Below are 25,381 nucleotides of genomic sequence, written 5' to 3'. Positions count from 1 at the left end.
TATGGAAGCAAGTAGATTTTATTTAATTGATAATCAAACTTGCACTTAAATAGAATTTAAACTTAGTATACAATTGAAGACCTCGTATATAACACCATAGAAGTGAATCATTTCTTTTTGTTTATAACTTGTTAAGTAAAACATAATTTTATGACTGTTATCAGTTAATCTTGATAAGTCTAGTCAACAAAAGGTTTTGCTGGTAGATTTAGCCCGTCGATTAGAATATTTAATTCCAGTTAGTTCTTTAGTGTTGGTTTTTACTTTAAACTAAAAATCACGTTAGTTTTTAAAAGTCTAAAAATAAGTTATAAAGTTGAATTTTAACATTGTAAAAAATCATAATTGCAAATAAGTTATTATAAAATTGTACAATATTTGAATTGTGACGTAATATCGAAATGTTGTATTTATGAAAACTATGTCTTTTAAAACATTCCTTTAGTAAACAACTTTGCTTTGTTAAGACGAAAGTTTTTGTTTATAAAACTTTTTGATTTCAAGCAGGGGCGTCGCGTGGAGTGGCACACTGGAGCTGCAGTCCCACCTATTCAAAAAAAAAAAAAGAATAAAAAAGAAAATTTTTCTTTATTTCAGTTTTCCTGCTTTTTTTCATTGAACTTAACGATAAATTTATTAGTTTTTCAAATTTTACATTCAATTTTCAAATATTCGTTAAATGGCTGGCGCTGCAAGCTAAAACTGTGTCCGCTGCATTTTAAGCATATACAAACTTCCTATACAAAAAGTTGTTGAAAAGCTTATTTTTAGAGCTGAATTCAATGCAGTGCTATGTAATTAAACTGAGTACTAGAATATAGTGAATATGAATACACTGTTAATTAGTTTTTGAACATTAAAAATTGAAAAAACTAGTAAATGTAAACAACTTGATTACAATGAAAGTAAAGTTTAGTTTTTGAGGTGAAAGTTGCAAGATCAAAACTCAGTGGTCAACACATATACAAAAAAAACTATATAAGCCAAAAGTTCTAACAAGTTTTTAAAGGACATTATTAAAAAAATTCAAAACTCAATAAATTTGTGTGTGTTTTATTTATAATTCTTTAAAAAATGGTCATTAAGATTTTTATTTTCATACATCATAATTTTTTATTCCAGATTACCTTAAAGTAAAAGAAAACAAAGACTACCTATTTAATTAAGATAAAATAATTGAATATTATATAACTAATTTTGTTTTTTGATAATTTTTAGTATTGAAATATGCAATATGGAGCTAACAAGTTACATGCTAGTTTTAACTGTAACTCCATTGGATTGATAAAAAAAAAATTTTAATAAAAATTTACAATTTGAGATCTACAACCTAAAGTTTTCTCAACTTAGTGTAAAAATATTTAGAACAAGGTTATGATGAAAGATATAAAAAAAAAATATTTTAAACTAAAAAATACTTAAAAATAAAAACTCTGTTCTTAAAAAATTAAAAAAGTCTTAATTATTTTGTTAAAAACTTTGTTAACAATTGTTTAAAATAAAGGAAAAGGTAAGATATAGTGAACTAGTTTTTTTTCTGTAAAATTCCTTACATAAAGTTGTTGCCTTATTTTTAATTTAAGCATTTATTTGATTCTGATCAAAATGCAAAAAATAAATTTAAAGAACTATGATACCACTCCATGATTTCTGTATGGTTTGACATGAAATTTAAATTGATATTAAAGCATTTATAAAATAAGTTTATACAGTTCGAGCTTACTTTGTAGACTTTTAAGTAAACTATAAATTGTTTTGAATTGCTCTTTGAATTGAATTTTGACATATAATTAATTAAAGTCAGAGAGCACTAAAATTTTTTAATGAGAAGGAAGTACAAACTGACTTAACAAAAAACAAACTAATTGTTTACCTCTAAGTTAATTTTTAGGCAAATAAATTAAAGTTTTTTTAAAAACTTACTTACACAACAAAATACAATTCTCATAGTTAAACTTATATCAGCCTGTATTAAAACTAGCAAGTTTCATCTATTTATTTTAAATGAAAAAGTTATTTAATATAAAGTATATAGAAAGGTTGTTAAGGACATGGGGGTTTATTTTTTCTTTTTAAAGAAAAATTAACATTAGAAATTATATGAAAGCGTTACTTATATATTACAAGATACTTTATCTATAAAAAAAATTATTAGCTTTGAAATATCAGTACCGTGTAAAAATTTTCACAAATAGTTCAACACGAGCATAATTAACTTTTTAGGTTGTTTTAAAAAATAACAACATGCAAACTATAAATTATATGGAATGGACTGTGGATCAGCTTAAACGCCTTGATATAAATGTTTTGTCTGAAATTGGAAATCTCAAGTTGAAAAACAGCAGACCAACACCAGATATTTTAGTTACCCAAGAGTGTACATCAAGAGGTTTGAAATTTATTATAAGACTAAGCTAAAAGGTTGAACAGAGAGAGCATAATTAAGATTATTTTGTTTTGTATTTTTCATTAATATTTATTGTTGTTAAGTATTAAAGTTTATATGTTACTTTAAAACTCATAATTTTTATAGTTTGCAAATAGTGAACTACTAAAATTATTTTATAGTTTATGTTAGTTTTAATTCTCTGTACTGAATGCTATTTTTGACTAAACTTTTTTTTTTCAGCTACATTATATGTTTTTAGTTAGTATTTCATTAATTAGATGCTAGTGCTTATAGGTTATTTTACAAATTTTAGTTTTGTTAGTCAACAAATTGTGAACTTTCACATAGATTTTGCTTTGTTTGTTAATATTGTATATTGAAACTAATTCTGATTTAACTTCAATTATGTTTTTAGTAAAAGTTAGTTGTTTTAGATAACTATTTTTTGAACCTAGATATAAATTTTTAAAGGTTATTTTACAACCTGTAGTTATTTAGTTTGCAAACAAAGACCTTTTAAACTAATTTTGCTTTATTTGTTTATTATGTATATTGAAAGCTTATTCTGACTAAATTTTGCTTTTTTTTTATAAGTGATATAAAAGTTATATATGCTTCAAAACGTATGTAGAATTTTATTTAATTTTTTTAGTCTGTAAAACTATTTTAAGAAAAAAGTCAATTTTTTTTACTGCTGTAATATTTATAACATTTTCAAGACCTTTGTGTTGCATTGAAAAAGTTAAAAAAAAAAATTCCTTCTAGTTTGATTTTTTTTTCAATTATAATGAAATTTTTCACTAGTGAAAAATAAGTAAGTAACTCAAAAGAAACAAAGTTACTGTTTAAAGCGATTTGTTTTTAATTGCTTTAAAAGTTACTCTACTTTTTGAGTTAGTTTTAAAATCTACAAAAAAGTTATTAATGATACTTTTTGATCCTTAATTTTATTTTGCTAAACATATTTTATTTATTTTGTTTATAAAAGCATCGATGCTGAAATAGTTAATACGTAGTTTTTAAATCTTTTTTAAAATTGTATTGTAAGAAGTTATTTAAACATGAAAAATTATTAATTTTTTAATCTATAAAAAAAAAACTAATTTTGCTCTTATAATTAAGTTATCTTAGTACATACAAACTTTTTATCACTGTATGATATATTGTAAATTTATGTACTGTATTATGATAATTTTTTTTAGCAACATAGTAATATACTTCCTTCATTAAGTACTTTTAAACAAATTTCTAGCATTTTTGAAACTTAGTATAGAATATATATTTTTAAGTTTATCATGTTGTTTTTAATTCATATTAAGATGCATTTAAGCTAATATCTTAAAGACTTTTAGCTTAAAAATTTCCCTATTCCTCTCTAACTCCTTGAGTTTTATTTAAATGTTTCAATTTAAGGGATTTTTTGAAGTATATGAATTAATCTGCAGCACCCCCTAACAAAAATACCACGCGACGCTACTGATTTCAAGTCTGTTTTTATTCAAATTTTTTTTACAAATTTCTTGGTACGTGGAACGTAATACATTTACTTGTAGAATGTAGACTATTTTGTGTTTTTGTTTTTACTATGCTTTTCTGACTGAAAAATTAGTACAAATATGCTCTGATCTTTATCAACTGAACAACTTGTAAGCTTTTAAATCTTTTAACATGAAATTTGTACTATACGTTTGTATTTTCTTTTTCATTTAATAAGCCTTGTAGAACTCACTTAAAACATATGTAGATAATTAAAACATTAACATCTACTGATTCGAGTAGTCAGATTTATCAAGATATATTTAATTCATACAAAAAATAAAACTTTAATCTCTACTGATTCAAATTTTCTGACAGTTTTTTAAATATATTTATTTTTTGAGCTACTTTTAGTGGCACTTCCTGCGTCTAAATCTTTTTTGATTGTAATTTTTTTTTCAAATTCTAATTTCTAGTTTTCCTATGTAACTGTCTTCAAAGTTTGTTATTGAGATCTACATTTAATAATCTTTGAATTTTAAGTCTTTATGTTTTTTTCTAGGGTATTCAAATGGCTTTCTAACTTTGCTTAGCACAAATTTTACTTGTGATAGGTTTGTGGTTTGAACTTCATCAGTATATAATAACTTTCCTTTAGCTATTTTACTACCACAATCTTTTCCTTGAGTGATTCAAACTCAATATTTTTTCCTACGATCACAAATTTCAATTTGTTTACCATGGATTTTTTTCAGAGCAATACCTTGAAATGATAAAAAGTCGTAAAATCTTGACATTTCGCATGTTATATCGAAAAATTGGTTAGAAAATGCTTGTACTTTCAAACAGTCATTAAGTAAAGAATTTTGCTTTATAAAAAAAAAAGCTTTATTATAAAAAAATTTAATTTTACTCTTATTTTGTTCAGAAGTTGTTAACAAACACATTGGTTTGTATAAAAAAGAAATGTTCTAAAATTCTGGAGAATGTCGATAATTTAAGTTATGGTTTAATTGTGTTTGCTTTTTAGTTTTTCCTGTCTAAACGACTACTAAAAATATTTCAAGCATCTTTATGCTGAAACATCTTCTATGTTTATAACGAAAAAAAAATTATGCCAACTCTTAAAAACAAAAGGGTTTATAGTTGTTGTTCATGAAAATGTTTCTGATGTTTATTTTTTAAGAAAAGTTGACCTTAAACTTTTTATTTTGAAATTTATACTTTGACATTTTTTTTAAGTTTAATGTATCTAAACGTATCTTTAAACATCAGTAACCTAGGGAAACCTAATTCGCTACTAATACAAATTGTCTGAAAAGTTCCATTTACCTTTTCATTGTTTTCCGTACTTTCATAGTTTTGTAGAACTCATTTATTTTTCTTAATTTAAATTAAAAGTATTATAAAATTGGTGATGTTTTGTACTTTCTTGATTGTTTTGCAATTGTTGTTACTAGTGTTTGGACAAACTTTTCAATCAGAAATGGAACTTGGCTGTTTGGCTGCAGAAATTTTTAAAGCATTCGAAAAACACACAACTCATTAAATTTATCAATAATTTTGCAGCTGCTGCTTATTTTGCTATTTTTATTTTTATAGTGCAACAAGTTCGTTAGCATCTTTTCATTTTTGCAGATTTACCTTTATTTTCATATTTATTCTCCGCTTGGAATGTTGAAATTCGAGTTTAGTTGTCTGTTCAAGCTCCACTTTCTCTCTTGCTGCATCTAGCTTCTGCTCTCTTTACTCAACTTATTTTTGACTTGCAGCAAATTTTTTAGCATCTTTTCTTTTTTTTTTGCAGGTTTGCCTTGATTTTCATGTTTATTCTCCGCTTGGAATGTTGAAACTCAATTTAGTTGTATGATCTGTTCAAGCTCCACTTTCTTTCTTATTGTATCTTGTTGCTGCTCTCTTTGCTCAACTTATTTTTTACTTGCAGCAAATTTTTAACTATTTTACTTTTTGCAGATTTGCCTTGATTTTCATGTTTATTCTCCGCTTGGAATGTTGAAGTTCGAGTTTAGTTGTTTGTTCAAGCTTAACTTTATCTCTTGCTGCATCTAGCTTCTGCTCTCTTACCTTTTCTATCTTCAGAAGGCAACAATTTCTTAAAAATATTTTTTGGTTGAGACTGACAGTCTCATTTAAATGTTAATAAGTTTAAACTAACTTTTGAACCGTCTTTTCGTTCAATCAATCTTAAACAAGTTATAGAAACATGTGTACATAATTTAAACATAAATAACTACTTATACAAATTGTCTGAAAGCGAAATTGTTTTTCTTACATTTGAGAAAGTGACACTCATTGGACTTTAAGTTTGATTTAAACTTCCTTCACTTCCATGTTTGGTTTTTCAGCAGCTTTGTACAACTTTTCATGTAACAATTATATGCGGAATCATCATATTTCTTTAAGCTTGCTTCAGTTCAGTTATCTGACAAAGCTGCAACTTCATTGGTTTAAAAGTTATTTATTGGAGTTTTATTTTTTCAAACAACAATGTGTTCTTTATCTCGTCAAGTTTTCTAATAACTTTTGTCGACAACATTTTTACATTCGCAATGGAACAATTTTTTCTACAATGATCTAAATATTAATCAACTACGTTGTGTTCCGAAGCCATGTCAATTTTGTTAGTAATTTTAAGAAATATTTAAACTTTGTCACAAATAAGTCAATCTTCTCCCAGTTTTTAGTTAATTTACAAATGAGATACCTCTTACTAACTTTGCTCGGTTTTCTATCTACAGCTGTTAGTTCTGAAGTTAGAAAACTTTATATCTTCAACTTCATATTAGTTCAATATCAAGTTTTATCTTAAAGCGTTTGCATGTTTCTTAAAGTAAGAACCGAACTTATACTTTTTTTTTTATTAACTAGCCATGAATTTCGCATTATTTCTTTCATAGTTGGTAATTTCATATGATAAAAATGTTTCTTGTTTTCCAAAGCTTAAACTTCCTCGGTCTTTAAAGAGTTTTTAACCATTCATCGGTAAGTCAGCTGTCTCCAAGTTTTCAGTTATTATATTTAAAAGAAACTTCTACAAATTTATTATGCTAATTCAACAGACAAACATTTATTTTTACTAAATATTGATTTTTTGGTTTTATCTTGACTATTGTCTGTCAAGGCAGCATTATTCCTACTTTATCTCTCTTACTCTTCATTTCAAAATCAAGCTTTTTTCTGAGTATGCAGTCTTTGCTAAAGATCGGAGTTTAAATTGTTCAGGATTTTTTTTGTCGTGAGAGTTTTTATGATCAACGTGTCTATCACGGCACTGATTTTATTTAGTACAACTGGATTACTGCTTCTGTAAAAGGCTAAGATCATTACGGAAACCTGTAGTAAAATTCAAGATTACTAACTTTTCTTGTTAAATTACTGTTGGATAGTATGGTAAATTCATTTATCTATTACTTTTTTTTCACTATCTCGTTGTGGAAACCAAATATTCTGAGTACCGACCCCCTGGTCTTTAATTGTAGGAACTATAGTTAGCTTTTTTATCAAATTTATCAAATAATAGCTTTTTTGAAAGTTCTTCCGTGCTATTTCTTGACAGATTATTTGTTTATTTAAAGTGAATTTCATCTTTTTTTAAATCCCTTAGTTCATTCAAACTCATGTTGTTGTTTTTTTTTTCATATTGAGCTTCAAGTCGAATATACTGTCTTCTAAAAAATCTTTCAATTTCTTTTGCATCTACATTTTTTCTTTGTGTTCTTAAAGCTCTTCTTTTTGTTTCTACAATAACAGATTTTTATTACTATTATTCCGCCTCCTTTACGAATACTTCGAGTATTTTGTTTTTGAAGACACTTAAATGATTAAGTTGTACAACTTTTACACTATGACGTAAATGGATATGTTGCATTTTAAACACCAATATTTGATAAACAACTTTGCTTTGTTAAGACATAAGTTTTTTTCTTATAAAGCTTTTAGTTTATCAAGTATATTTGCTTTGAAATTAGTTGTTTACAAATGTGAAAAGAAACATTTGCTTAAGTTATTTAGATTATTTCGTGTTGCGGCATTAATGTAATTATAAATAATTTCAGTCTAAGAGGTTACTAAAATCTTTATTAAATAACCATTACTAGTCTTAATTGTTTCAAAAACTGGCACTAACTGGATATATATTCCCACATAATAATTATAAAACTATAACTGTTCACTTTCGCAACTCGTCATTTTTATTATCATCCAGATTTTAATTTTCTTCACTCTTGCAGAAATTCTCTTCTATACTGTCTTCTCTTTTATCTTTCTCAAGTCTATTTGAGTTTAGAAAAGTCGTTAATGTTAAGTCTTAAGGTTATCAACTGTCCAACAAATTTACAATTCAATTGATTTAGTAAGTTTAGCCGAAATGTAAAATACTTGGTAATTAGGACCTTTGTAACTTTACATTCCGTTTATTATTTTACTTATGATAACCTGCATCCTTCCAGCCAGCTCGGAAACACTTTAGCGCCTGATAATTTTCTTCAACAATCTTTAAGTTATTTTCTCTGTTGAGTGCCTAAAGAAGATCAGAAGGAATTTTTGTTTTTCATCCAACTTGCAAGGCTACCACTCTTTATATTTTTTATTTCTATTTTTTCACTAATCTTTTGAAGCTTGCTATTTTCTTCTTAGCTTCAACAAACATGCATAATTCATTTCAGCAAACTTTTTGTATCTTTTCCTGATCTTTACTTCTTTCTTTTTTGCAGAATTCTGTTCATTCTTTTCGATTATTTATTTGTCTGTGATCTAGAAGGATATTTTTGTTTTCTGTTAAGGCGTCGTCATCTTTTTCTCCCGTTCGGTTTGCAGAGCTCCCATTTTTTAGCTGATCAATAAAACTAATATTTTTTTACAATTTTAGTCTGATTTGTGCTTTTTTTGTTAGCTTTCTAAGGTATTTGTGATCAAAATTTTAATGACAGCTCCATTTGTTTATAGGTTTTAATTAAATGGTTACTTACATCTGAGAAAATGACATTTTAGTCTTAATTTCATGTAAAGCTTTTAAATTCTTGTGGTCCTTTATGTTTCAATATATGTTTAGATTTTTATCAACAATCTGACTGGTTCCAATCGCTTTGATCTCATACAATCTATCACTAATAGTATCAAAATAAGGTTTTACTTTTATAATAGTCTCTTCCACTTTATACTGTTGTATTTTCTGTTGAATTCACTTCAAATAGTTTCTAAATTAAAGGAACAAAAACTTTTAAAGGAAGAATTTTTGAAGAATTGTTTTTTTTTGTCGTCATAGTTTTATTCTCAGTTAAATTCAATATTTTTTAGTAAAAAGTTTAACTTAAATTATTTCTTGAGGTTATTAATTACTTAGCTTTTTGCTCGAGATAGTATTATCTTAAACTACTTTGATTACAACTTTAATTTTAGGGTTAAGTTGTTGATTAAACTGGAATAACCATCAAAGACCAAATGTAAATACAAATGTAAACACCATAAAAATTTGCTTTTATTTTAACTGTTTACCAACAACGATCTTTTCTTTGAGCTTCTGAGGTTCATCTAGCTTTAGCTATTTTTTATTTATAAACTAAATACATTCACGTTGGAACAATTTTTAGTAAACTTTTATAAATTATTTTTCTGCTTGAAAAATGATTAAAATAAATTGACTCGTTAGGTTGGAAACTTACATTAGATCAGCGGTTCTTAACATTTTCAACTAAAGCTAGAAATTATCGGGATCTGTTATGAAAATAAAAACAAATACTAAATGCTTACTTTTTTTATATATAGTTTTATTATTCAGATTGATTTTATATCAATATAAATTGAAAGTTTCTTAAACTACAATAAAATTGTGAATTAAGTGTAATTAAATACTAAATAGTTATAGATCACAGTCGAGGGTAATAACGAATGTAGGGGGAAAAAAACTTAGAACTAAGAACTTATAAAATTTAAAACTATTATACCAGCTATTTCACTAATGTAAGCTTGTTGTTGTATGTTATAGTATGTAATTGCATTTAATCGTTAAACAGCTTAGAGAATACCTAACTTACACTAAATACTCATATAATAAGAACAACAGTATATAATAATAAAGGCAGCAGATTATGAACTTACGATTTTGTCTGGGATTTCTACTAAATACTTTAGTGGGACTTGAAGTAACTAGTATGGGCGCACGTTTAAGTTAATGTTCTTCACTGAATACTCTTCTTATAAAGAGACAAAATTATCAGTTACATTAATTTTAAGTTAAAATTAGACTTTGGAGAGCATATAGTTGCAGAGCTGGAAAATAGAAATAGGTAATGTGGGATAACCTAAAAAGGGTTTGATACTGTTAGGTATTAATTTCAACTAATGATTTTATTTTTGAAAATCGGCCTCCCTTTACTAAAATCTAGACGTTTTATGAATGAGTGAGTCACATTAGATTATATTGCTTACTTAATCAAGGGTTAGTAGTTAGACTAAAATTTATTTATTTTACAAAATAAATAACTACATAATTCTACGTTAAAGTTTATTGAACACTAAGAATCAACATATTGAATATCAGATTAAAAGTGTTCTAGAGCGGCTATTTTCTTAAGCACGTTCACCACGGATGCGACGGGCAAGTTGGATATCTTTTGGCATGATGGTGACTCTCTCAGCATGGATGGCGCATAAGTTGGTGTCTTCAAAGAGTCCTACCAAGTAGGCCTCAGAAGCTTCCTGGAGAGCTCCGATGGCTACACTCTGGAATCGAAGATCGGTCTTGAAGTCCTGAGCAATCTCTCTAACTAACCTCTGGAATGGCAGCTTGCGGATCAAGAGCTCAGTAGACTTCTGGTAACGACGGATTTCACGAAGAGCTACGGTACCTAAAAAGTTAATTATGTATTTATTAAGTAGATTAAAACACTTGAGAACTCTAAACTGTCTACATCATCATGAAAATTAGTTATTAATAAATAAATGCAGCTAAAACATAGTAGGATCAACAACAGGGCCATGACTAAAGTTTTAGGCGCCATGAGTAGTAAAGGGGTCTAAGGGATGCAATGAGGTCATAAGTTTAAACTTACACTTAGTATTCTGGAGATGGTGATAAAAAAAAATAAAAAAAAGGTGATAGGTGGTTTTAATTGTATCTTTTTAAGTAATCTTGTTGGAGATGGCTATAACTTTTTCGATACTTAAAATTTAAAAAAAATAGAAACCATGGTCTACAGTAACTAAAGTAAAGGAATACTGTATAAAATTTATGACAAATTAGCTATATCATTTATTACAACATTAACACAGTCTAACGTTTAAAAAATTTTAGCTATTTTATATAAACACTCATTTATTTTTATACTAACCTGGGCGGTAACGGTGTGGCTTCTTTACTCCACCTGTTGTTGGAGCACTCTTTCGTGCAGACTTGGTGGCGAGCTGCTTGCGAGGAGCTTTTCCTCCGGTTGATTTGCGAGCTGTTTGCTTGGTACGTGCCATTGTATAAATTAGTATTTTTATTTTGTGTCTGTGAAATGTCTTGAATTTAAGTATAGAAACTATATAACCAATTAGTAAAAGTTATGATGCCTTTTAAACTTTTTGAATAAGTCTCTGTTGTTGAAACTTATCCTAGTTGGACACAGTTGCGGGTAAGTAAATGAAATTGTTCTAAATACCAATCTTTTGGTTTATACTAGACTATCTCAGTAATTGAAACCTGTTGGACATAGCTAATAAAAGCTTTAATTTAAAGAAATTTTAATCATTTTTATAAATAATTATTTATTAATTATTTATCAAAAATCAACTTCAGTTTACTAATCAAGTTTTTATGAAAAAAATTAATATAACCTTATCCTTTTTTGATAAATACATTACAGTAAATTGATAATAGACTTTCAACAACCTTATGATTCAAATAGTTATTTATAAAAATTTAATACAACTTTCAATTTTTCTCTTAGTGTTGTATTAGATAGATTCTATAAACAAGTCAATATTTTTAAATAGTTTTTGCAAACTTAACTATTAAAATTGTAGAAATTAAAAAACATTTTTATTTTAGATAACAGCACTATAAAGCAACTGTTCCTTCTGCTAAACCACTTCTACACTGAATATTTTAGAAACTCTAGTGCAATTTATTTATTTTTGAATAAAATTTAAAAAACTTAATTCATAAATAATTTGTAAGTCACTATTTTAGTCAAAATTATACAAATAAGCCTAAGTAAATGAGTAAAATCATGTCAGTTAATAAATGTCTGCTTATCTGAATAGGTTTTTTTTAAATTTAAAGTTAATAGAAAAAAGCCTGAATTTTTAAATGTGGTGAAACTAGACTGAGTTGGCCTGAGTTAGTCCAAAATAACTTAACTTGAACAATTCAAATACTTTCTGCCACAGTCTAAGTTAACTGATGCTACTAAGTGTTTATGTTTTCCCCCGGTATATATTAAATTCCTAATGAGATACTACTAATTTCCAAAAAAAAAAATTGAGTAATTTAAGTATAATTTCTTAGCCAAATTATTTTAGTTAAACTAAATGGTTGAGCTTTACCCTAATTAGATTACAATAAACATAAAATGACATTAAACAGTCTTTAATTTAAAATATTTTGAATCTTAGTTGCAAGTAAAAATAAGTTTTTTTTTTTCAAATAAAAGTTTAGTTAAAATCAAAAAGGTTTAGACTAAGTAGATGAAAATTGGGTCTTTGTAATTGTCATAGTAGTTATTATTGTCATTGTCTTATTACACTTTTATTTAAGACAACCAAACACATTTTTCCATTGTTTTATACATCTTATTTACTAAACTTTATTAGAAAATTAGAACTATCTTAACTTTTTAACTAAAAAATTCTTATAACTTCAATAAGTAATAGAAAGTGTTATGTAAAAATGAAAAATTATCAAACACATTAGAAACATAAGATTAAACAAGCATAAAAATTTCTTAATACATAACTAGATATATCGGGTTCTATATTAAATAATAAAAACTATAGTTGCCAGTCTCAAAATACAAAGCATTTACTGACCCTTGTTTTTATGTATCTTTATTAATTAGTGTATATTGACTTTACTTCTAGAAAATTGAGTAAATTAACATTAACGCGGCTAGAATAAAATTAGTAATGAAATGTTTGGAAATTGTTCATCAGTTTTGAACAACAGTCGATGATAATAACGAGTGTAAGGGTAGTAGGTTAAAAGTAGTTTTCGAATTTTTAAATTATTATACTAACTCTATCATTAATGTCAATTGGCTAAATGTTATTTAAGCCTGAATAAGTAAAAAAGTTTACTAGCTTGTGTTTAAAAATGTCCAATTTTCAAATAAAACGATTATAGGTAAGAGATTATTTAAGTTTTTTTCTTGGCTATGATATATAAGATATTGATGACCACTAGAGCCGCAACAACTAACTTACACTAGATATTCTAGGAAGATACAAAATTATCGGACGTATAGATCGGAATACTTACAGGATACTTTCTAGATTGTTTATTAAGAGCTAGAAAATAGAACACAGGAACGCGGGATAATATAAAATGGGTTTAATACTATTAAATAAAGTTAAGATTGAAATAAAGAATTAAAAGCAAGACGTTTTTGTGTCAAGGGGACAATTTTAAGAATTATTTAGGAATACCTTATTTACATAAAAAATAAACTGAAATTTCTTGCACTATTGAAGTCTTAGTAGATTCTATTTACATAAAATTTGTTTTTATTAATTTTACCTTTACTAAACTTAGATTTAGACAAAAATATATGAAATTACAAATAAAATAACTGTAAATATTAGATATAATTTATTGAATACTAAAAGTCAACAAATATTAAACAAAACGTGCCCTAAATTGCTATATTCTTAAGCACGTTCACCACGGATGCGACGGGCAAGTTGAATGTCCTTTGGCATGATAGTGACCCTCTTAGCATGGATGGCGCACAAGTTGGTGTCTTCAAAGAGTCCGACCAAGTAGGCCTCAGAAGCTTCCTGGAGAGCTCCAATGGCTGCACTCTGGAAACGAAGATCTGTCTTGAAATCCTGTGCAATCTCTCTGACTAACCTCTGGAATGGAAGCTTGCGGATCAAAAGCTCGGTTGACTTCTGATAGCGACGGATCTCACGAAGAGCAACGGTACCTATAAAGTTAATCACATTCAGTAAATTAAGGCACTTGAAAAATCTTAAGTCTAACTAAGGTTTTCCGAAAATTGGCCTAGTAGCCCCTTTGAAGTCATGATTTCTTAAATGGGCAACAGAGGGCCTCGATCAGAAACTCGCACTAGATTTTGTAGAGTTGATGATGAAGAGCAAAAAAATATTTTAGTTAATTTTGTTGGTAGTGTTTTGATTAATCTTGTGGGAGGCTGTTAAATTTAAGCACTTTAAATCCTCTAATTTATCACGAAAATTACTTAGTTAAGAAAAGTAACACAGCTAATACATAGTAGGATCCACAGCAGCGCTATGACAAAAATTAAGGGCAATGAGTCGTAAAGGGATCTAGCAGAACCATTAGGTCATAATTTAAAATTTACACTAGATATTCTTGAGTTGATCATGAATAGTTTAAAAAAAGGTTGGTGCTTTTAATGGTATGTTTTTGAGTAATCATGTTGGAGGGCCATAGCTTTTTTAATTTCTTAAAACTTTCAGGGCCTCCTGATAAAAATGGGAAACCCTGGTCTACAGTAAATTAAAATTGGTCTACATTGATATAAGTAAGAGTTTACTGTAGAAAATTTATGACAAGTTAGCACTAATTGTAACTGTCATTAAATACAACATTTACACATTTCAAACATTTGAAAATTTAAGCTATTTTATATAAACACTTAATTATATTTATACTTACCTGGGCGGTAACGGTGTGGCTTCTTTACTCCACCAGTTGTCGGCGCGCTCTTTCGTGCAGACTTGGTGGCGAGCTGCTTGCGAGGAGCTTTTCCTCCGGTTGATTTGCGAGCTGTTTGCTTGGTGCGTGCCATTGTGAATTTTAGTGTTATTTTATGTCTTATGTAATATTTAAATATTAGTACAGAATCTTTTAAGTTAACTAGTTATAATTATGATTACTTTGACAATTTTTGGGTTGATATAAATTGTTGAAGTTTATCCTAGTTAGGTACAAGTGAGATGAAGTAAATGAAATTGGTCCTAAATAAAAAGTATAAGAATAAGTGATCAAAATTATCCCAAAGTTGATATTAGACTGTCTGAGTAATTATAACTTATTCTGATTTGACTTTACTCTAAAAAAAGCTTAAATCAAAACAATATTACTTAGCTAAACCTAAGAAAAAGTATAAAAACTTTGGATCTCAAAAACAATTATTGAGTTTAAAACAAAGATAAATATTACTTTTTTTTTATTTTAGTAAATACAGTACAATAAGTTGAAAATAGAATTTTAAAAACTTAGTACTTTAAAAAGATAGTTATGAAAATTTAGTACAACTTTTTATTTTAAAACTTGGTCTTGCATTTAACTACATATTAAACTTTTATTGAAAATCTGCAAATTTAACATTAAAATTTGTAGATTTCCACAAGTATTTTTAGATTATCTTTTGATTTAAATAAAAGCACTAAAAGCAGCTGTTCCTTCTGCTGAACCATTTCTACACTGAGTATTTAAAAAATTTTAATGCAATTTATCCATGAAGAAAATTTAAGAAGTTTAAGTTAATAAACAAGTTTAAAATCACTTTTTAGCCAAAACTATACAAATCAATTACATATCATATCATATCAAGTAATTTAGTATTATCATGTCTACTAATAAATGTCAGGGTATTAAATAGGAGTTAGTTGGAAATTAAGCATGAGTTTTTCAAATTTGCTGAAACTAGACTGAGTTGGCCTAAGTTAGTCCAAGATAACTTAACTTGAAATAAATAACTTATCCTTTAAATATGTAAATATTTGAAATGCTACTCAGTGTTCATTTTACCCACTAGTACATATTCAGTTTGTGATGAGATACCATTGATTTCCAAAAAAAAAATTTGTAAATTCGTAAAAATTTCTGAGTCAAAATAATCCAAGTAAGACTAAATGTTTAAACTTTGTCCTAATTAAATAACAACAAACATATAATGAACATTAAACAGTCAAAATATTTTGAATTTTGTTTATAAGTAAAATCAAAGTTTATCTTTTATTTCATAAAGCTTAGTACAAATTAAAAAATTATACAAACTAAATATTTTAAAAAAAAATCTGTCTTAACTTTTCAACTACAAAGTTCCTGAAATTTTAGTAATTGAAATAGATAGGCAAATAAACTAGATTATACAAGACAGCAAAAATATAAGAAAAAACTAAATAGGCATCAAGTATGTAATTATGATTGCTACATATGTTAAAATTGTCAAATAGTTTAAAACTTACAGCTGCTCCTATCACTGAGTTGTTTAAATACTAAATGGAACAAATGTTAGAATAAATCCTAACTTTACGTTTTTGGATTAAAAGACAGTTTTTTTTTACTGTATCAGGGCTGATACTGATTTTAGTGTCAATTAATTTTGTTGACTTTACAACACTAAATTTATTGTTTTTGCAATAAATAAATATTTATTTACTATTCAGAATATTTTTTTCCTTGCATTTTGGCAAGCCTGTTTTAAACTATGGATATGTTTTATTACAATAGAAACAGAATACTGCAAAATTAAATATTAAGGTTTTAAAAAAGTTACATCTAAACAGTTTTAAAAGAAGTGAAGAGAAATTGTTATGTTAACAAAAGCGTAAAATAAAGATCAATTTTTTTCATGCTTGACTAGTACTTAATATAAGCTTAAAGCTTGAAAGACAGTAATTTACAAAATGTAAACATCTTCAGTTGAAATACTTCAAATAAAAATCAACACCAAATTTTATAATGCATTCATTTTAAGTTTATTAATTTCTTAACTTTGACTAAAAACTTTCTATTTTTAAATAATGTATTTAATAATACTTTTTTTACAGTAAGAGGCTATACATGTTTATTTGACGACTATTTATAATGTTAATAAATTTTCCCATTGAAGTTTCTTTTTTATATCTTCTGTATCTTTTGTCATTAAAAGTTTGTTCTAAAATAAAATTGTATCAATTTATTGTGATAGAAATATTTTTTCTGCTTGATTTTAAACAACATAAAACCAAAATTTGTTATAAGTTTTCTTATTAGTTTCAGACATGAAAACTTCCCAAAATTTTATACTTAATTCCAGCTGAGCTGCAAAAATTCAGAAAACTTAGAATATTCAAAACAGATTGATTTTTTTTAATTCAGAGTAGTTTTATGATTTCTAAAATTCTAAGTCAAGTTTTTTAATATCTTGAACAAGAAACAGTTGTTCTAGTTTCCATGTTTTGATAATTTGCAACAAAATTCTGTAAAAATATTTGAAAAAAAGATTGTTTATAATTTATTTAAAGACATTTATAAAACTTGATAAGAGTCAGGACAAATAAAGATAGTTTATTTATCACTTAAAGAGTTGCAACCATGGTTTAAAATAAGAGTATTGATTTTTTTTTTAATATAATTTTTTAAAAATGGTTTGATATAGTTTTTGTACTATAAAATGATTGCTTAAATTCAAAAAAAAAACTAGACTAATTAGTGTTCCTAATTTAAATTAAACCTTTATATTCTTTCATACACTAATTTGAAACTTTAAAGTGAATATGATAAAATTATTTCCATTTAAATATTTTTTCATTATAATATAGTATTGTATTAACAGGAAAGCTTTATATTTAAACTAGTTTTAACAGTACAGTTATTAAAAATAATTTTATTACAATGTATTATATTTATTTACACATATAAGTAGCATGAATACACATATTAAGTTTACCAAGCTCAATATTTAAAACTAAAGCACATAACTAAAAGTTGGTGAATTATTGTTTTTACAATTTTGACAAAATAAGGATGTTTGAATACTAATTTTTTATAATTTTTAGTGATTTTAGTACTTTATACTTATATTAAGGTAAATGCTTTTGTGTTTTTAATTTTAAGTTTAAATTAAAAAAACGACTAATCAATGTTGCTACTTTTACTTTTATTTTAAGTAACTTTGATATAAGATTAAACTTAACTTTTTTTTTAAGAATATAAAAGTATTTTTGTAAATAATTTTATTTTGATCAAATTCATTACGTCAATTTCGCAAAATTGAAGCAAGCTAAAAAATATTAAAATAAACTTATAAGCTCATTTTAATTCTCCTTTAACTTGATACTATAAAACTGCAAAAACATTTCATCAGAAAAGTTAGGAAGTTTTACACTTAAAATGTCTATTAAGTTAGTTGCTGAATTATTTAAAGTTAAGATCAAATATATAGCACTGTTTAAAATTATTTTGTTTGTTTTAGGAAAATAATTGTATTTTATTTTTAGTGTTACATTCATACAGTTGTATAAAAAATATTCTATGATTCTAAACTATTTGCTAGTAATAAAATAAACTAAATATAATTGAAGATCATTTTGGGAATTGTTATAGTTCAAAATAGTTTTATTTATGTTTTAATTCAATTTGTATAATTTTTTGTTAGATTGTAACAGGATGTCAAACCGCATTATATAGTTGATTTGAATTAATGAAAATTTTGGAAAACTCTTGTTTTTTCAAGCGTTTAAGAGAAAAATTAGTCTGATGAAAATTTTTATAATGTAACAATTTAGTCTTATATAAATACTCATCAGTTGAAAAGGAAATCATTCTAGAAAACCTAGCTGCTTCTAACATGTGGTTCAACTAGATATTTGTATTATTTTTTGTTTATTGTAAAGTTCTTTTTCAAACAATACTATTTTCTTGAAACTGTTTTAAGTATTTAAGTTCAAGTAGTAAACTCTAACTCATTATTTCAAATTTATGAAAGTATATTCCTGTTAGATTTAATTCTTGTGTAAAACTTTTGACCACATGTAAAGTGTTTTTAAATGTTTGATGTTCTTTTAGAAATTTTTTGGTGTTTAAATCTGGTCATTATTATAAAATATTTCCTTTAATTGTCATGCCAAGTTTATTTAGTCTTTACTGGTAGCTCAGTTTTATCTAAAATCAGTATCATTAAAGTTAATTTTAGTATTTATTTATTATGGTTTAGAAAGTAGTTTGTACATACACTATAACCCACCTTACTATTTATTATTTTAATAAAACTATGTTTCTCCTAGGTTATAATCTGAAAAATAATGGTTTTATCATAACTAATTATTTTTGCTTTTTTATTGAATAGTACCTAAATAATATTAGAATTATTTTTTTTATCATAGTACAAAGTAAGCATACTTTTACTTTTACATTGATTTAATTTTTTACAAAAAATTCAAAATTAAAGTTATAAAATACTAAAAAAATATTTTTTAAAAAAGTAACTATATTTTACTAGTTTTATCCAAAAAACCAGTGAGACAACAATTACAATTGTACTTAATTTTTTTATAAATTTTTTTAGGTTAAATAATATTTGACTTAAATACTTAGAATTTTTGAAAACTGTACATTTGGTTTTAAGCTAGGTAAAAGTTTATTTCATTTTAACTTGTTTTTTTCATTATCAATTAAAATTTATAATATTAGTTTAAAGAATATTTGTTATTTTTCTTCTTTGTCAGTTGTGAAAGATACCTGCTGTGTTTACTTGCATTTTATATTTGAATAATGAATGTTTAGTTTTAGGAATTAAAATGACCATTGATCATTCAATAACTCTTTCTAGTGACATTTACTATAATTACAGTTGTTGACAAGACCTATAGAGAATTATATATATATATGTTACAAAGTGATAACTGCCTACAAATTAGTTAGTGTACTTTTATGTTTAAATGGAAGAGTTATTATTTGAACAATATTTAGTTTTTTTTGTGTAACTTAAATATTTTATATTTCCCTTTCATAGTATTTTTCACTTGAGGATAAATTGATTTTAAGTTTTATTTGTTCTAAGTAATTTTTTAAAAGTTGTTTATATTTTGCGATACAGTTTTTGTGATAAAGTATTGTGATCCTATTTACAACAGATACATTGCTTAAACTGTCCTGTCCGATTTGTATAAAGTGGTTTTTAGCATTTAGTAATTATAAAATGGTGAAAAAATGGTAGAAATTAATTATGATGAGTAGTATCAATAAATTAAAATTACAAGCATTCATACCTTACAGATGATTAAAAATTATTTTATTTTTGAAAAGAATTTTAATTTGTTTTCCAGAGAAAAAGTAATTAAACTTTTTTTTACTGTTGTTAAGTTCACACTTAAATAAAGTTTTACTTATGCCTCATAAGTACAAGTTTTATAACTTTTATTAGATTTTAAAAGCCTCTTAATGGACAAATATTTAAAGTGCTTAATAAAAAACAGTTAGCAGTAATTTCAACAACATTGGTCTTCAGCTACATTTAATTTAGAATTATTTTATGTAGTCTTTTTTTTTAATTTTTTTGTGTTTTTTTTTGCGCTTTTTATAATTTTTAAGGCATTGTGACAAAACCTTATCTAAATGATAATAAATTTATTTTTTTACTTATGAATACTTATCAATGCTTACTATTATCCATTATTGATAGTTACTACCATTTATTAATCTATACGTGTATAATTGCAATGTTTCTGATCAATGTCTAATTATTTATAGATATTTGTCCAGCAATGAAACTTAGTTGTACCAAGTAAACTTAACAGTACATTAGTATTCTTAATATTTTTTTTATTACAGTTTAAACTAAAATCTTTAGTTTGGACTGGTGTAATGTAAGTATTTAATATTAAAAAATTAAAGCCTTGTTTAAAAAAAAAAATGCTTTTAATGTTGCAAAAAAAAAAATATTTCTTACCATCTCTGATACAATAACAATAAATTAGTTATTCTAGGTATAACAAGTAAATAAAGTATATTAATAAATAATTAATAAACCATTCATAAAAATGTCTATTAAAAAGTTATTCCACCTAAGTTTTTAGGTTATGTAACAAAATTACTGTAAATTGTTATTATAACTTGTACTGTTAAATCTAAAACCTAAATGTTTTACTTTATAGTGTAGACATTTAAAAATATAGTTTCATCTGTTTTTCAGTATGGTTTCTGTTAAAAATTGCTGAAAAAAGTTGCACCTTTTAAAAAATAAGTTTCAATGGAACTCAACGATATTTATCTAACATCTTATTGACTTTTTATTGTCTCTATGTAATGACTGGAGATAGCAAAAAAAAAATCACAAAAATTTTTCTAACTTAAGTAGTAACGTATTAATAGCTTGTTAACCTTATTATACATTTAAAGCTAATAAATTATAAAAAACATTTACAATGGAAAACCAACGCTTAAATGTCAGTCGTATGGAGTTATTGGTTAGTATTTTATAAGCCAATTTAATGAAAAAAACTAATAATTTTGCAGAAGTTTTTAAAAATCATTGACTAGTGAACTAACTTATTTGTCTCTAACTAAAAGCTACCCATTTTTTTTCGACTTAAACTTTATTCTTTTTATGTAGTTTTAAAATATAAGACATATATACTTACTGTACATGTAATATGCACTATTCTTTTTGAACTTAACTATTTATAACAATAGTTTGAAAAAAAAACAGGTAAAATAAGTTGTTTAAGATAAAATTCATTAAGAATTTATTAAATTACAACCGTTATTTTTCAACTAACTAATGCTTGTTATGCTGAAAAAATAATTTATAAACAGATTGAGTGCTTGACAGACTTTAACGATGTAATTCAAAGGAACTACCAAGGCATAGAGAACGAAGTTCAAACTGCAACAGAACTTGACCAATTAGACACGATTGAAACAAACTACCATTTATATACAAACTACTTCAGACAAAAACTTTCAGTAGTAAAACAAAATCTTCAAAATGTGAACTCTAAATTAATTAAAGATAAGCTTGATACACTTGATAGAGAAATAGGTCAATACATTTACACGACGATTCAAAAAATTGATAACAAGAGACAAGACTTGTTGTACAAAGGACTTACTCCGGAAAGGATCCAGAAATTTTTTCATTACGTAGCTGATGAATCAAATGTAGGCGGTGATTGCACAATTTGCATTCAAGATTTTGAAGTTGGTAGAAAAATGATGCGTCTCGACTGCAATCATGAATTTTGTGGAGAATGCATCGAAGGATGGTTTGCTGAACACAAAACTTGTCCTAACTGTAGAAAATCATTTTAAATGGACTAGCATTTATTGAATTAGAGTTAGATATTAATAAATTTTTACGAACATTTTTTGTTGCTTTAATAAATTTTAAATGTTCATATAATTTTGTTTAATTTGTTATTTTTAACTGATTTGACTTCAGATTTTATTAGGCAATCGAAGTATTAGACAAACTTACTAATTAAATAAAATTATATGCTTTAAATAAATTTAAAATATTTTTTTGACAGTTTTAAAATTCAGTAGAATTTTATTTATTTTAAAAATATATGTATTTTACTTTTATTTGAAACAAACTAGTCTCAGCTGAGTAATAAAACTTATCTAAACCGATCTAGGAAGTTTAAGTTATTGAATTTTGTCTTAAGTTCATGGAAACAAGTCTAAATCATTAAAACTGATCCTAACTGGACATTAAATTGTCTTCGTTGTTTAAATGGGTATCAGTTAAACATAAATGACCCTAAGTAACTAAAGTTAAACTTTAGTTGATATTAATATAGTTAAATTTATCAGTTTTAACTATAAAAAAATGAGTCAGTTATACCTAAAATAAAGTATAAGTTTGTTAAAATTACCTAACTCTGTGTCAGCTAAATACAAACTAAATTTATGCTTGTGGTAAAAACGTTTAGCTAATCGTTTGTTAGTTAAGATCTAAACTAATAGTTTTTGCTTTAAAAAGTACAAAAAATGTACTTTTCAAATTGAAATCTTATTTGTTAACTAAATTGCGGTTTTAATAAAACCATACTATAAGTTAAAGTTGCCAGATTTCTTTGAAAAAATCGCCACATTTATTCGAGCATGACTACTTAAGTTGAAGCAGTTTATTGCTGATAATAACATTTATTTTCTATAAATCTCAAAAAAAAAATGTTTTCAACTCTATGTAATTGAATTCAAAACAGTTTTCATCATTTAGCATAATACCACAAAAATTTATCATAAGTTGTTATATTACAACTGGGACATATAGTGTAGTTGACAAAATATAATTTTTATGATTACATTAGTACTTACCAGTGGCGTAGCGTGGTATTTTGTTCAGGGGTTGCGCAAATTTTTTTTCAAAAAATCCCCTAAATTAAAACTTTTGGGCCGCAAATTTTTTCGGGTCATTTTTCTTGGAAATTTAAAAATTACTTAAAATCTATCTCATACTTCATTTTTCAAGCAGTCTTCTTCAAATTTTTAAAAATTTTTCTTAAATTACCAAAAAAATGTTACTTATGAATTTAGATAATTAGAATAAATAAAAATTTTATAACAAAAATTAAAAAGATAGTCTTTTTAATCAAAAAAAATATATTTATACTAAAAATTTTTAAATTTACAAGTAATGTTTTTCTGTTATTGTATAAAGATTAAACTGTTAAAGTTTAAAGAAGAATGCTTGAAAAATGTAGGAGGAGATAGATTTTAAACGAACTAGCCTTTTTTCGCTGTATTAGTTTTTCCTTTCAATAGGTAACCTGTTATGCGGCCCGACTTTGACTGGTAATATCTCAAAAAATAATTCGAATTTTTTAAAACAATAAAAAGCATCTTAAAGCTTAAAAAAATATTTCAAATAAGATCAACTTCTAAAAAACATGGCTTAACCCCACTATGGCCTTAAACTACAAATAAATAGTCAACTAAGTATAACAATTAATACCTCAAAGCATTTTTCTCTGTACAATTTCTAAATAATGTTCAATATCTATTTTATATCAAAAAAAAAGTGTATTAAACTCAAAATAACTCATACTTTTAGTTTGTTGCAGCTTTAAATATACTATCTTTATCTTTTATAAAAAAAAAAATAAATCTTTAATATTAAAATTAAAAATTTTAAATTTTTTGTAGGAGAAATCTAAAGAGCTAGTTTTTTTTTAACTTCTATATTTTAGCTTCATTGCAATATAAAACTGTAAAAAAAAATTCTAATATTTGAAGAAAATCTGAAATACAAACAAAATTAAATTTAAAAATTTCATACCCTTTGAACTGAAGTCTTGAGTAATAGTAATATCTGGTGTTGGTATGCTATTTTTCAATTCAAGCTTTTGAACTTCAGATAATTTTCCTACCTGACAAATTTTTATACTTGCAACATTCCATACAATATTACTTTGCATATTATTTTAAATAATAATCTAAAAATTAATGAAAACAAGTGTTTACTTTTTCATTAGTATTATAAAACATATTTTACAAAAAAAAAACAATTAACTTTGAAGATATTAGGATTGCCTTGCCACTCTTTGAGTCAAAATAACTGTCCTGAGTTAGTTTAAAAATGTCATGTGTCATCATAAGCATATTAAATTCTTTTACAGATTTTTTTATTGTTTTTAAACTTATAGAAACTAAGCTTTATAACAAAGCTTTCAAAACCACTAGATTTAACTTGAGTTAAAAAAAACAAGTCTATCCTTAGTCAGCATGATCTTAAAAATACTTAAAACATTCAGAGTTATCATGATTTTTACTGAGTCATTCTAAAATTTTCCAAAACTTCATAAAATCCTGAGTGTGTGGAAAGATTTTATTAAATGATTCTGATACAAAACAAAATGTTTGAAAGATAATTTTTTAAGGTCAACTTTTTCAATGCTTTTATAAATTCACAAGAAATACAAATATTCACTTATCTTAAAGTCAGTTTTTCTAAGATCTTCAAGAAATAGCATTTTTTAAATACTACAAACAGTTGGTGGAAAGAAAATTTTTTTAAATATCATTTAAAATTTGATTTAAAACAAAATAAACTTCAATTTAAAATTAATCAATTATGTCTTTTAGACTAAAAATTGATTGTAAAAAATTCTGTTTTACAAGTTGCTACAAATTTATTCATGATGTGACTAAGGAAATTTTAAAATAACTCGCTACAAAAATTAATTAATTTTTAAACTTTATGGCTGATAAAATAACAAAGTTTGATTTGTTTGTTATCTTAATTAAAAAATTACTTTAAAAAATACTTTAAGTTTAGTTAATTTAAACAATATTTTTTGTCTAGTGAGATTAAAACTGTAATCACAGTATGAACTGATTGTTTATTATTTGTTTTAATTTTTTTTTTCTGTTTTTTGTTATTTTTCTTTTAAATTATGTTGTTAGTATTTTTTATTATCAATTATTTTTTTTACAGTTTGTTTATTGCTATTTTTACTAAAGTTTGTTTATTCTTGAATCATTATCACTATAAAACAGGTTTAGCTTTATGGTTTGTTAACAAAATGTTAGCATTTGACTATCTAAAATAGGGGTGGGCAACGTAAATATTTGACGGGCCGGATCCAGAAAAATAT

The 25,381-nt window shown here is 25.4% G+C and overlaps 2 protein-coding genes across 2 annotated transcripts; both read right to left on the bottom strand.

Moving 5' to 3' along the window:
- Positions 1-10,453: 10,453 nt before the first annotated feature.
- Positions 10,454-11,347, bottom strand: LOC145829921 (histone H3.3 type 1-like). Its single transcript, XM_082937806.1, has 2 exons — positions 11,215-11,347; positions 10,454-10,731 (listed from the first exon to the last, which is right to left on the bottom strand). The coding sequence occupies exons 1-2, from the start codon at positions 11,345-11,347 to the stop codon at positions 10,454-10,456; spliced, it is 411 nt and encodes a 136-aa protein (XP_082793932.1).
- Positions 11,348-13,732: 2,385 nt separating this feature from the next.
- Positions 13,733-14,859, bottom strand: LOC145829836 (histone H3.3 type 1-like). The gene is made up of 2 exons (XM_082937705.1): positions 14,727-14,859; positions 13,733-14,010 (listed from the first exon to the last, which is right to left on the bottom strand). Exons 1-2 carry the CDS (start codon positions 14,857-14,859, stop codon positions 13,733-13,735), a joined length of 411 nt encoding a protein of 136 aa, XP_082793831.1.
- Between the last annotated feature and the right edge of the window lie 10,522 nt (positions 14,860-25,381).

The sequence above is a fragment of the Thalia democratica genome, chromosome 2, assembly GCF_965202585.1.
Source record: "Thalia democratica chromosome 2, ktThaDemo2.hap1.1, whole genome shotgun sequence".
Classification (NCBI taxonomy): Eukaryota; Metazoa; Chordata; class Thaliacea; order Salpida; family Salpidae; genus Thalia; species Thalia democratica.
This window is presented reverse-complemented; position numbering and strand designations above follow the sequence as displayed.

What these genes read in the sequence shown, in the direction of transcription:
- LOC145829836 (XM_082937705.1), bottom strand. Translation starts at nt 14,859, where the DNA reads ATGGCACGCACCAAGCAAACAGCTCGCAAATCAACCGGAGGAAAAGCT. An exon ending in GCCACACCGTTACCGCCCAG is followed by an intron (nt 14,011 to 14,726) that starts GTAAGTATAAAT and finishes TTAACTTTATAG; the next exon opens with GTACCGTTGCTCTTCGTGAG.
- LOC145829921 (XM_082937806.1), bottom strand. Translation starts at nt 11,347, where the DNA reads ATGGCACGTACCAAGCAAACAGCTCGCAAATCAACCGGAGGAAAAGCT. An exon ending in GCCACACCGTTACCGCCCAG is followed by an intron (nt 10,732 to 11,214) that starts GTTAGTATAAAA and finishes TTAACTTTTTAG; the next exon opens with GTACCGTAGCTCTTCGTGAA.